Consider the following 14,312-nt stretch of genomic DNA (forward strand, 5'->3'; position numbering starts at 1 on the left):
TAAATCTGCTTAACGGGCGTTTACATACTTTTATTAAATACTATAACCAAGTGGTCACTACTAAGAAATGGAAATATAATAGATTTGTCCATCTAATTGTAGCACTCATAAGCACACTGCACAGCTATTGGTTTACAGTTATTACACAGTTTTCTCTACTCAGTACTTACGACCGTTTGTGTTCCAACAATATACTAGTGGCAAAAGGATGAACGGTCAGAGAAGCAGAACTTAATCGACTTGCAATTTTAACTACTAAACATTTTAGATATAAGTATCTATGTCGTCATATCGCTCGCATTAACAATCTTTTCATTACATTATATTTAGTTATCCCTTCGTTCATTGCGTACCGCTCAGTATAAGTGTGTGCTCGTTATTTAGCAATTTATATATTATATAATAACATGATGCATACGGAAGTATGTTTAGGTTGCCATTAAATAAAAAGAACGCCTAAGTCTTACATAGCACGTTACGTTTATGTTTTCTTTCACTTATTACAAGATACGTTTCATCGCTTTGAAGTGTTTTGATACAGAAAAAAAAAAAACAAAAAGAAAAAAAAAAAGAAAAGAAAAGGAAAGGAAAGTAGAAACAAGTTAATAGTTAATAGAAGTTTCGCTTCCTAAATTATCATCTTCTATCACTTTTTCGTGATTTGCTGGAATCTCTTCATCGAATTTCAAATATTGCTGTTTTAATGAATTTTTATATAAAAACCATAAAATTTAATGAAACTCACGTAATGTGATTTTGGAGAACCGCATAATAGAATATTCTTGCACTAAATACTTAAGCATATATGTGTGTTAGTTTTCTTGAAAATAGTAGTAGTAGTAGTAGTAGTGGTAGTAGTAGTAGTACTAGAAAAGCACAAGACAATAAAAGGTATCGCATCTGTGACAACTATCCAAAGCTTCTCGGTAAAATAGAAAAATCGGATCCATGTGTACATACGTGAAAAGATTTATGCTTCGTCTGCATTATATGCGTATGTGTGCAAGTAAGTACTTTTGAGTGAAAGGATAACACAAATATACTACAATGCTGTTTAATAAACAAACAGTAAATATAAACGGGTAGTAAAAGGAAAATAGAAAAAAAGACAGCCGAACGTACTCTATAGAAGCAAACAGCAAATATAACAGTCCAAATACGTACATGCACATGCATATATACACACACGCATATATCACATAAACTGAAAGCAAATGTGATATATGAAGAAAAAAAGAAAAAAAAGAAAAAAAAAAAAACATGAGAGAAAAGAAAAAACTAAATACAGAACAACAAACTTACTTTTGAAAATGAAAAAGGATTTCATTGACTCAAAGCAAATGCATGCACAACTACAAAGCGGTTGCCATGCCAAGCGGTCTACATATGAGTGTGTGTGTGTGTGTGTGTGTGTGTGTGTGTGTGTGTAACCCGAATAAACAAACTAATAAAACCTGATGAAAATTTGTTTAAAAAAAAAAAAAAAAACTAGAAATAATAATAATAAGTATACGTAAATGGAAAACATTTTAACAAACACACTCCTACGCTGCATAAGTTAGATATCCGAAATGGTAGTTTTTCAACTGAAGGTATTGTTGTCAGGTGAAGACTTAAGTAAAAAGTGTTCTGGATTTTATTTTAGTGTTCCTAAAAGCTGATTACAGCAAAGCAAATTATACATATATTTATATGGACGAACAGTTCATTCATTTTTCCTATCTTCGTTTTTTTTTTTTTTTTTTTTTTTTTTTTTAATAAACTCACAATGAAAGTAATGAACAATTGAATGAATTTTGGAGATTAATAAACCAATAATGAACTTATGACTGACAGCGGTAATAATAACGTTCTTATAGGAAATGGGAAAAGAGACTTGTTAGCACCATGTCGATAACAAAGTTAAGAGTGAAGTCTGCCATTAGGCATAATGACAAGGGATCTTCCCGTAATTCTCCAATGTGCACTGTAGACAAAAATAAACCAAGAAACCGTTCAGCAGAATCTACAAAAAAACAGATCAATTTGCAATCAACCGGTGTCACAGCCGTTGCCGCGTCATCTAATGGCACACATATAGACTCACGAATGTTACATACTAATATGCCTCAAACAACGCTGTTGAAAATTGAACAGTTTGTTCCTAGCCGTTCACGAAAGCCGTTGGCCCGTTCTTACAGCACTCTTAGTTCAAGTTCCTACATGAAACGCCAAAACGTAGTCAGAAACGTGGGAAAACACGCTAAAAAGGATACTGCTTTAGAATGCGGTGGCTCCGCTTTGCCCAATGTAATAAAGGGACCTCTTTTAGCAGCCGGAACTTTACATCGCCGTCCCACTTTACGCGCAGTGACGCGTCAACGTTCGAAATCCACATCCTCATCAAACTCAGCCTCCAATCGTCCTAGCATAGCAGCTAATCTCAAGCGTCCTTACGATTCACCGCAACGGAACTCGGTGAATGGTGCAACGGTGACGCAACAACCCAATGGCATTTGTCGTATCGCACGTCATTCGAGGGAAATAGAGAAATTACCTGACCGTATAAACTATGATAAACGTGGTCTAACCACCATACCCATATTCGAGAATGAACCAAACTTACGCCTCTTATCGTTGCAGCACAATCTGATTAGTACATTTCACATACCAAAAGAGGAAAATGTTCCCGGCAAGAATGATGCTTCAAGCGAACTATCTGTAGGTCAAAGTAGTATCAGCATCAATAACTATACACTTAGAACAGATACAAACCCCCAACGCCTGCCAAATAATAGACAAGAAATGTTTTTGCCTTTAGGAAATGCACAGAATGCACAGGAAAAATCTCCTTCTTCGCCATCTCCGCTTAATATGTTAACTGCACAAACGTTAAAAAGTGGTTGCACGAATCATACGTCACAGCCGCAGCAACAGCAGCAGCAACAACAACAACAGCAACAACAACAACGTCACAAATTATTACAGAGAAATCTGCATTTTCATCCAGATAAAGATAGCCGGCATGTGTTGCCTTCATCCTCGCAGATGCGTTTTGGTTTACGAAAATCCAAAAGTTTTGCAAACAACTTTGCCGGTCAATTGAGTACCAACAGTAATTGCAATAAAAATGTTAAACGCGGAGTTGTTCCCCAGCCACGTCAAAGGCCATACCTTATAAGGACAGGGACAAGCACCACGCATCTAAAGAGTTTTGATTTCACCACCAATTGCAGCATTGTAACCGCTACATCGGATGCCGTCTCCTCGCCGGTTTCGATTAACACAGAAAATGAAGAAAATGAATTTTCCACTTCTCACTCACTCGACTTACACATCAAAAACAAACAACTACAGTATACTTATGGCGCGATTTTCCGTCAGTTGGTCTTCCTCGATTTGTATGACAATCAAATCGAACGCATTAACAATTTGGATGGGCTGCCGTCTTTATCAGTGCTATTGTTGGGTAAAAATCGCATCACAGACATCAGTGGTTTGGCTTCGCTGAAAACCACGTTGCATGTCCTGGATTTGCATGGCAATAAAATCACTAGCGTAAGCAGCAATAGAATCAACTGCCTGCATGAATTGAGATCTTTGAACTTGGCTGGCAATCAAATAAGACAAATCAATCAGAACGACTTCAATGGATTGCAACAACTTAAAGAGCTGAACTTGAAACGTAACAAACTGAAACGTATCAACGGATTTCAACATCTCGTTGCATTGGAACGGCTGTGGCTGTGTCATAACGACTTACACAAAGTCGAAGATATGGCATCGATTGCAAAGGCTGTGAGTCTAGTAGAAGTGACTATAGAAAATAACCCCGTTTCCTTAGCCGGCGATTGCGTTTCATTTCTAGTCAGTTATTTGCCGAAATTACAGAGTCTCAGCCAAATGCCCATAACTGAGCAAGTACGCAAAGCAGCCATGGCTTGGCGTAACAACAAAGAACTAGCCGCAAACAAACATCAACATTTCACTACAGAAATTTTCAATTCTATAAGACGCGAGGAGATTATATCAAATGCTCGTACCAATTGGGAACTCCTGAGGTCACAACAATTATCACAATCCGGTTATGCAACTAAGCAGCGCACACTAAAATATCCCAATGATTTAGATAAAATACAAGAAGATACCAACGAGAATGTCTATGAAGAATTCATCAGGCTGCCACCTATAGGCCAGGTCGTCAAGGATGTCGAAAAATCCAAAGACACGGAAGATGCGACTGAAATACGTCACTCACAATCTTCGTCATCTAGTTTAGGGCCAAATGTGAACTCTTCGTCCAGTTGCTACAGTTCAGAAGGTGAAACGGATGACGTACCTCCGAAAATTGCAACAGTCAACCAACCATCAAATCAGCCAACCAGTGACTTTGATGAAACCTCTGCAACATCATCAGTTGGTAAAGAGTTTTCCATGAAAACCACAGAAAGCGTAGATATCGTACAAATAAAGAATGACCAAAACAACACAAGTCGCACTAAAAGCGTAAAGAATGACAAATGCATCATGTCTCCAAGAGGACAAGTCAATCAAACCAGCAATATAAGCAAATGTAATAACGCAGTCGTTCTTGCTACTACAAGTATAGAATTCAACGCAAATACTAACAATGCAACAACACTTGCAACGACGAACCAGTTATCTAACCAGACAACATCAACAACAGTAACATTATCAACGACGACGACATCTGTACTGACATCGTCAACGTTAAGCAAACGTTACATGACGAGCAGCTTAATGAGATCTCAGACTGCTTTAGGCAATAGCAGTCCAGGTGTTATAGCAACAATAAACGGAAATGCTAGCAAACTGCAGACCGCAATAAATAACACACGTTATCAAAGTAAGCCGCACCATAATTTGACCGCACAAACATCTGCAAACGCTAACCAAAGCAACAATGAATGTATCAGTCACAGCAGCGCTACCAGCATCAGTTATTCGGCCAACAATACTGTAATAACCTGTATGGCCGGTGGGTATACAACAATCGTCAATGCCAGCAAGTCGTCCGTATCCACTTGCCACAACCAACTATTGACTGTCTCAACCACCATCGCCACTACCCCTACTCCAATCATCACAAATACTGCCGCGACTAGTATCAAACTAACACCGAACGAAAGAGAGCGGGAACAGGGCGGCGACTATTTGATCGAGATTTGCGGTCGTTATTTGAACGTTTATGGTCACGGTGCTTTGCGTTTCATCGACAAACAATGGAATCCTGTAAAAGCGAACGACGTTCATACGCTCAATTTTAGCTACATCAACTTTAATAGCATCAGCACACTTCTAACTCGCATCAAAGTGCGTTTCCCTCATGCGGAAAATTTCGTTTTTCGCGAAACAAACATTGCGTATCTGGGCCAGTTAAATGCATTGGCGGAATTACAAGGCATTTCCTCGCTGTTTATCGATCCAGAGGGCAATAGTATTACAACAAAGGATTTGTGGCGTCAATATGCCATTTATCGTCTCTCCCACTGGGGCCTGAAATTGTTAAATGCACGTGAGGTAACAGCGGAAGAAGTGGACGAAGCCAATAGCATTTATGCCGGCCTCTCTGAATTAATATTGTGGTCAATGCCGGATGCTATGCTGCAGCCATTGCTCGCACGCTTACGTTTAGAAGAATCTTGCACGGCTAGCAAAATGTCCCCGAAACAATGGCTTTTAAAGCCAGACAATCAATCGCTGAGATTGGTGGTGGGCAAGGAGGCGCTGCAATGGAAGAAAGCTAACAGCAACAATCAGGAAAATCATAATCTGCGTACGCCACAACAGGTGCGTCTATTGCAATTACAATATGCATATGATGGTAATGCGGTGCCCATCAGTAACTCAATTGCTTCATCAACGGCAACCGTAACAACAACAGCAACAACAATAACAACAACAAATTTAACATTCTCCACAACATTATCAAGTTCTTCATCTATAGTCCCAGCCACAACAATAACAACAACAGCAATAACACCAATGACAACCACTTCCCTTAGTATACGCGAACGCGGTAAAATTCATATTACACTAATGATGGAAAATACATGTAATGCGGTTGAGAAATTGCATAAATTAGAAACGTTATGGCCTAGTATGCTTCTGGAAATCGTACGCAACACATTGATCGACTATTCACAACTGGATGTGTATGTACGTAACCTAATGACCGAACTAATGAAGTGAAATTTAACTTTAGCTACGCCGCCTCCACACTTCTCGATAGCCTATACATACATAATGAATGCCCACAAATACGTGGACAAACGCATATGTGTGTAGTGCACCGACGTTAGTTTTGATGTCTTCAAATAGGTCGCAGCTGCTTTTGAAGAGAAAGAGAAACACTTCCAAAAATTTATATTTTAAAGTTGATTAATGTAACGCACATGTACGCACATACATTAACAGGTGTCCTTCGTTTAACGCGACACTTGCAAAGCCCGGTTTCGATATAATACGATTTCAAAAAATCGAATCGTTGCACTTCTTTTCAATTGATTTCTCATTTTATGGTTTATAAGTGAAATTTGAACCGACATTGAGAACATAAGCAAATAACTAAATTAATTTAATGAACATTAAAGTTTAATTAATTTTTTCATCTAATTTAAAAGACTTGAAACGAAATTTAAGAAAATTTAAAAATTTTACAATTTAAGATTTGAATTCAATACAACGCGATACGCATTTTTTTGATTTATTTGATTCGTTTTATAGCTAAACTTAAATTATGTTATTCTATATGGCATTTTAGTTTTTAGAAGAAAAAGAAAAAAAAAAATTTCGTATAAAACGATTACGATACAGTACGGTACGCCTTCAGCGAGGAACGCCTGTATGTGTTTCATATGTGTGCAAACACACAAGCAATAAATGACCAAATAATTAGTATATATATTTAGCACAATTTTATATATAGCCTACATACATAGAATACACTTACAAGCATATACAGTAAATGTATTCAATTAATAAAAGGTATTAAAAACCAAAAGCTAATTAGATATTTTGAATATGTTCCTTGTGACGTAACGAACGTAAAGACATAGTATATAGGTTGAAATTACAGATCTCTAAATATTTAAAGTTTAAAGTAAATCATTTTTAAATATCTGAAATTGTTAGCAAAGGCCTGCACCTGTACCTGTAGAACAAATTAACAGAATAACTCTCCATTTAAACTCCTGCTAATCTCCATATTTTTCGATTTTTCCTTCTTTTTTTTTTACACCCTACTCCATTTGTGCTACGGGGTATATTAAGTTAGAGCGGACGTATGCAACATCTAGAACGACTTAAGAAAGACCTACATTTTATTATACCGATTGATTCCGAATCATTTTCGTAACCGATCTAAGGTTGCCGATCCATCTATCCGTCTGATGTCTGCCCATGTATTCTTGTGTTCAACCGACAGGCGGCAAATTGCGATTAATTTTAACTAACGTGCTTTCACCCAAGGACGAACGCTATTGAAAATGATTTGGATCGGTCCACGTTTCCGACCAGTTCATATATAACGCCCTATTCTAAAAAGTCCTTACATGAAAAAAATGGAAATTTTTAAAATTTCTTAGCATAAGTGGCTAAGTAGTAGCATTTTGGCATTCTAAATCGGTATAAAAACTTTGGACCGGCGGGAGAAATTTTTTGAATACCTTCTCATATAACTATTTCTACAGAAACTGAAAATTTATATGGTAAAAATTTCAAATTTTCAATATTTTATGATGAAAATTTGCGCATGCCAGCAAGTTGATACAGGAATCTACCTTCCTGAATTTGGACCACGTGGGTTTATTTGTTGGATACCGCCGCATATAAGATCGCAATTTTTGAAATATTTTAATGAAATTTATTACAAAAACGAATACTATTGAATACGGTTTGGATCGACCCACTTTGTCGACTTTGTAGAACGTGAAAATCCAAGTTTTAATATGTGGTGAGGAAAATTAACCCATAACAGTAATTTCATATGAAAATGAATTCTACAAGATTTGTACTATCTACGCGTATTTTTGGATCCTGCCCTATGTAAGGATTAAACTTGTGCTACATTATGCTGCTTTTTGGACTCGCTTCCCCATAAATACGCACATGAAAAATATCCATTTATATAAAAACATATATATATATATATATATATATATATATAACTTTTGTGTTCTATAATAAATATAAGAGTTGTGCTAGAGAATGTGATGTAGGATATTTAATGGTCGGTCTTATCTGACTATAATATTCTTAATTGTTTTTACTTTGTGGTTTTTTTTTTAGGAAATATGAATTAAACCTGTTGACGATAAGATTAATATATTCATTGTTCGCGATTGATCAATCTTGGATTAGTGACGATGTGTGACAGGATCGATAACAAAGGTCTCCTTTTATTAGGAAGTACAGTAATAATGGCGGCCAGGTATGTTCGGTCCATTCTGAAATTATTTTCAGTCCTACGTTATGACACAGATTTCTTCCTGCATTTCGGTAAGGACGCGTTCGAATTATAAGGTAAGGGCAAATAAAATGTTAAAAGTTTAAATTCAAGCGTTTCGTTATAGTTAAAAAAAAAAAATGAGTATGAAGTCTTTGCCTCGATGAATGGGCTTGCCTACTCGCACACACATCAATATATCTAATAATTACGCTTTTGTTAGTTTCTCTGAAGAATCAATATGCTACCTTTGACGCTAGTATTTGCAACATATGTTAGATCGGTAATTATTGGCGTCACAACCGGCTTAGTCATAATACGATACACCCGCAAAAACAAATATATATTCTTGATCACTAGCAGAACAGTAACAATCGTCACAAGACGCTATGTCGCACTTACTCTATTCTTAGTTGAGCTGAGCGCCTTGATCTGCGTTTTAAAACTCGGTGAAGCAATTCTGAAAAATTTATTTAATATTTTTATATTGGTTTGCGATACGTATCAATAGTTAGAGGGAATATACTCTTCCCAACTGTTTAACTTAACCAAACAATGCTAAAAGGAAAGATTGTAACAAGAAAATGCACAAGTAAGAAAGTTATATTCGACTGGGCATGAATATCGCATACCCACCGCCATTACAATTTTTGATGAATGGGATAAATGGGAAAATTTCAGCCTATCTTTCTAACTTTTATATAATCTGCGAATAATGAGCAAAAACCAATAAATTTTTGTTAAGAAATAACCGGTTGCGTTCAATCTATGCTCCAGTGCGGCTTTGTACTCTGACCAATTTCGCCCATTTTCAATGCCAACCTGCATACAAGAACTTCCAATGCTTCTGGCGAATATGAAGTGGACAGTTTAATTTTTGCGGCCATTTGCGGAATATTTAAAAGAGCCATCTAACAGACGGACGGACATATACAATTTAGAATTTCATGCTGATCAAGAATATATATATAAATTGTAGGGTTTCATTCCAAATGTTGCAAACATTATGACACATCAGTACGCCTAGTTCTTCATAATAAACATCATGTTTGCAAAAGCCCTGCCTTGGCCATGCTCTAATATTTCAATAGCTTATATACGATGACAAACGTATTAAGATTTAAGTTTTTTTTTTTTTTAATGTTGAGATTAAGTAGACTAAGTCAATGAGAAATGTGATTTACATGTCCAGATTATAGCATATGATTGTTTGCAACATATATATATATATTGTTAAACGTTTTCCTAACTTAAAAAGACAAATTCGATTTTCTAATAAAGCCAGCTAGTTATCCATGATAAGCATCATTTTTTGCTCTGAATAGATTAAAGAGGACAACGTGTCAACTGAGAAGGTTGAAAGGACTTCTAATATTATCAAAATTACAACAAATGAGGATGAGATGTTCTATTACGTAGTACAACAAGCTTTACAAATATCGTCCGGTACGGCACTAATCCGTCTCATATACACTCTTTTACTAGTTTGGGCCGTCGTGGGTCTGTGAAGTGCTTTGATCTCCCAGCAATCTAAAGCCGGTTCCTAATAGAGGTCTAACGTTCAAAGTAGTACTTTGTTTCTTCGCAATTTGTCAATTCCATCACTTAATTTCTGAAAGCTAGGTTTTCGAAATACCTCTGTCGCTTCATTACGCGTAGACTTGTTAGACAAAGATGTATCCATCAAATTGCGCTCTTTCTGGATGAAAATCGACAATGTTATTTAAAAAAAAAAAAAAGCCATAATGACTTGGTACCCATATAAAGGGACACGCCACTACTTAAGACTCATACGTCGTCATCTTATGTATTTCGAGCTCATATTGATTATTTACAGCAAAGCTGATTTGTTGTCTGAAAAAGTAAACTTTCCCTATGAGAAAAAGATGGCGAAGAGTTCATCCAACACTCTGAGTGTTTATTGAAAAACGAACCAAACGTTAGGTATTACAAAACATTCGATAGAAATCGGATATTATTACAGTCGCCTCTTTCAAATCGCAGAAATTGAACACGTAATCGCGAGTTTTGTAAACAAATATAGAAAAAAAAAAAGTTATATAAAAAGTTAGGAGTCAAATCGCTGTAAAAAAAAAAACACTCTTAACATTTATATTTTGCCTTCGCGTCATCTGCCGATTTGTTAAATGTACATAGATATTATTTAATAAACACTTTTGTATCCAAATTAAATAAATTTGTATTTCAAACTATAGCACCGCCTTCTTTAGAACCTGTTGTTGCCCTGGAATTTGACTTCTCTTGTTTCACTTTATCGACATAAATATTAAGAACAGCTTCAATTCCCGGATAGAGAGCAAAGTTTGTTGTACGTATTTTTTTATCTATCAAATACGAAGTCACTGAATCAGTATTAAATGCTAAATCTAGGGCATCATTGTGCGTAACATTATCAATGTGGCTGCGGGCTATTTTTATAATACAATTTTCGAAACCATTCACTTTAACGGTCAAATCGACTTTGTACTGTTGATCGATTTCTGGCCATCTTTGAGCGAGCACATCTGTTTCCCAATTGAAATCAGTAGGCGAAGTATTTAAACGATTGGGCGCAGAAACAAACTTCGACCACAATTCAGATGTAAAATGAGGAGCCATTGGTGCCAGCATTATTAATTGGGCTGCCAGAGATCGTTCGTATTCTTTGCTAAAGACCTGGGTGGATTTCGAAGCTCGCTATACTTCAATAGAAAAGAAATATATAATGAATACGACAGTTAGCCTTAGGAGATTCTTATTCTTACCTTTAAAGAATTGGTCAGACCTTGCATTTTGGATATGGCCACGCTTAATTGATAGGCATGACGATAATTAAATGTGACCCCCTTAATATAGAAATTGCGAGCATCAAATAACTTGTCCTCTTCCGCTTTGAACTCAATACTGTTTATGTCAATCTTGCAGCTTTCTGGAGAGGACCGCAAATCACAGAACTCGTTAACCATTCGCCATAAACGCTTTTGCCAATTCAGAATTCCCGGAAACGCTGAAACGTAAAAACGTTCATATATTTTTCAACTTGAACGTTTTTAGGCCGAGTGCTGAACTTACTCGCATTTGACCAGTTACGATGGGAGGTTGGCGCTACATCGGCTAATATTATTAATCTTGTTGTGTCAGTGCCGTATTCTCTGAACATGTCTGTCGGATCCACGCCATTCATTTTTGACTTGGACATTTTCTCCCACGATATCACCACTGGCTCTTTTGTCTCCTTCATGATTGCCTGATTTCGTTTGGCATTTACAATTTCAACTTCGTGCTCCTGGACGTAACGACCGCTCCCTTTAACACGGTAGGAACGACCCATAACCATACCCTGAACTAAAAGACGCGAAAAAGGCTCCTGTGTTGGTACTAAGCCCTGACTGTGCAAAAAATGATTTATAAAACGCGCATAATATAAATGTAGGACGGCATGCTCTTTACCACCAATGTACAAATCCACCGGCATACATTGATGTGCTAAACGTTTGTCAAACATTTCATGTTTATTATTTGCATCTAAATAACGTAAATAGTACCAAGAACTGTCAAAAAACGTATCCATTGTATCCGTCTCGGGGCGCGCGGCAGTATTGCCGCATTTGGGACAAGAGCATTCCAAAATATCCTTAACTGCGCTTTTGAAGGCAGACTTTTCAGGTAATCTCACCGGCAATTGGGAATCCGGTACCGGTACAGCGCCACATTTATCACAATGTATTATAGGTATAGGAGTACCCCAGTACCTTTGTCGCGATATTAGCCAATCTTGCAGTTTTGAGGATACACTATATCCACCAAGTTTAAGGCGCCCAGCGGTTTCTAAAACATCGTTTCGTAAATCAACCACTTTTAGGCTTTCAAAGTTTAATTCGTTATCAGCAAAGAAACTAAGACTAAGCGATCTCTGCAATTCTTTATCCTCTTCACGAAAATTGGGAGCAGCTAAGTAAACATCGCATTTTTCAGGAAAAGCTGGCTCATTACTAAATATTAATGGCATTATAGTGCCTGTAAAAGGATTTTCAACGGTCATATGTACTTCGTCTTGTGCCACTTTACCCAGGTAATGTTCAGTTTTGAGCACGACGAAAGCGTTAGGATCCTTAAAATGCTCGGGTTGAGCAGTCCAGACGCGTAAATAATTTGACCCAGATGTAAGCAACTGAAAACTGTAACCATTGCATTCTCCTATCCAATGGCGTTGTAAGTTAATAATATCTCTCCAATCCTTAAGTGTGCAATCATCTAGACCTTCTAATAATTGTTTGGCATAGGCAGTGCTTTTGATAAACCATTGTTTCAATAAGCGTTTCTCTACTTTTGCACCTGAACGCCAAGAGCAACCATTATCATCGACTTGCTCGTCAGCCAGTACTGTTTTATCTACCGGATCCCAATTCACTAAAGCCTCATTCTGATAAGCCATCCCTTCGTTATAGAGCATAAGGAAAAGTTTTTGCGTCCATTTATAATATTCTAAGCTGCAAGTGTTCAACTCGTGCGACCAATCAAACGAACATCCCAAATCTGTTACTTGCTGTTTCATTTGTGCAATATTTCGTTCTGTCCAAACTTTGGGTTCTATACCTCGTTGTATAGCTGCATTTTCAGCTGGCAATCCAAAAGCATCCCACCCCATTGGATGGAATACATTTTTACCGCACATTCTTTGGAAGCGAGCTATTGCATCACTAATCGTATACACACGTACATGACCCATATGTAAATTTCCGGAAGGATATGGAAACATGGATAACACATAAAATTTGTTACCTAGTGCTGTATCATTAAATTGTTTTTGATTTAAATATTTACACCAATGCTTCTCAATACAGTGTTTCAATTCTTTCGTCAATTCCACATCCTAAAATAATAGCAAACAAAATTTTATGATCTTATAACTCCATAAAAATAATTCTTGTACTCAATGACACGTAAAGAGAATTTACATTTTTTTAAAAATAATTATTACAGAGCAAAACCATTTCATTTATATTTGGAACGATCCAATCAGATCTGAAATGGACACTTCAAGAGAAAATTTGTTGCATCATTTAGTGATTGGACGTTTTGCAATACCTTTACATCTGTACAACTTCGTGACACCCAACGCCTTTTATATAAATCAGTAAAACGTTTTAAAGACTTAAGTTGCGATAGTATCTGCATTTCTTTCTTTTAAGTTCAATTTATTAATTCAAAGAAAAACGACAAAGTCTTATTAGATGCTCTTACTCCAAGAGTCTATCGAGTTATATACCGCTTTTTCATTCATTTACAACAGCTGACTAACCAAACATCAATTCATAGCAGCTGTTGTAACGATTTCAAAACAAAAATAATCGCTAAAATTGATGACTACTTACGTTAAGTAATGTCAATATAAAAAAAAAAGTATTAAAAAAACGGGATAGCGATAATGGAACTATTTCGAGGGAGTAAGTGTATGTGAAGCTGGTCTTTCCAAATACCAAAAAACGTATTAAGTTATACAACTAATTGCAAAGGATATCAAACAATTAAATAAATCGTAAATAATTTCAAGCTTCATAAATATTTTCATTGCAGTTATTTTTACTTTTGCATTGCATCATCTGCATCTTTGTCCGGGGCAAACAAACAACGAAGCTTCGCTTACATTCCCACAAATTACGTAATTACACAATACAGAATAAAAGCTGGATTTGCAAGCCTTACCATATTATTGTATAAGAAAAACTAAACAAATCTGTGTTCATGTAACAACTAATATATAGAAGCATGCACAATGCGGCGCCGTTTTCGTTTTTGGTCAAAAACTCGCAATGGACGGCCGCGCTATCATGTTGTTTTAAGAGAAAATGTAAACATAAACAAG

At 36.5% G+C, this 14,312-nt stretch overlaps 2 protein-coding genes across 3 annotated transcripts; one reads left to right on the forward strand and one right to left on the reverse strand.

Moving 5' to 3' along the window:
• The first annotated feature begins 1,746 nt into the window (after positions 1 to 1,746).
• On the forward strand, positions 1,747 to 6,192 carry LOC119632663. The gene has a single exon (XM_038025682.1). It carries the CDS (start codon positions 1,888 to 1,890, stop codon positions 6,190 to 6,192), a length of 4,305 nt encoding a protein of 1,434 aa, XP_037881610.1. The 5' UTR covers positions 1,747 to 1,887.
• A 4,371-nt stretch (positions 6,193 to 10,563) lies between these two features.
• Positions 10,564 to 13,736, reverse strand: LOC119645364 (probable leucine--tRNA ligase, mitochondrial). 2 transcript variants are annotated; one of them, XM_038045542.1, is made up of 4 exons: positions 13,535 to 13,736; positions 11,519 to 13,319; positions 11,212 to 11,453; positions 10,564 to 11,143 (listed from the first exon to the last, which is right to left on the reverse strand). In XM_038045542.1, exons 1-4 carry the CDS (start codon positions 13,622 to 13,624, stop codon positions 10,652 to 10,654), a joined length of 2,625 nt encoding a protein of 874 aa, XP_037901470.1. In that variant the 5' UTR covers positions 13,625 to 13,736; the 3' UTR covers positions 10,564 to 10,651. The 2 variants fall into 2 exon arrangements, with proteins under 2 accessions (XP_037901470.1, XP_037901471.1); XM_038045543.1 differs by having other exon boundaries at positions 10,990 to 11,148.
• Positions 13,737 to 14,312: the final 576 nt, after the last annotated feature.

This window comes from Glossina fuscipes, unplaced genomic scaffold (genome assembly GCF_014805625.2).
Source record: "Glossina fuscipes isolate IAEA_lab_2018 unplaced genomic scaffold, Yale_Gfus_2 1, whole genome shotgun sequence".
Classification (NCBI taxonomy): domain Eukaryota; kingdom Metazoa; phylum Arthropoda; class Insecta; order Diptera; family Glossinidae; genus Glossina; species Glossina fuscipes.

Excerpts from the sequence above, each read along its gene's own strand:
- LOC119632663 (XM_038025682.1), top strand. The coding sequence starts at position 1,888 with ATGTCGATAACAAAGTTAAGAGTGAAGTCTGCCATTAGGCATAATGAC.
- LOC119645364 (XM_038045542.1), bottom strand. The coding sequence starts at position 13,624 with ATGCAGATACTATCGCAACTTAAGTCTTTAAAACGTTTTACTGATTTA. Across the intron at positions 13,320-13,534 it reads GAAGTTGTACAGATGTAAAG|GATGTGGAATTGACGAAAGA; the intron begins GTATTGCAAAAC and ends CTATTATTTTAG. Across the intron at positions 11,144-11,211 it reads GTCTGACCAATTCTTTAAAG|CGAGCTTCGAAATCCACCCA; the intron begins GTAAGAATAAGA and ends ATTGAAGTATAG.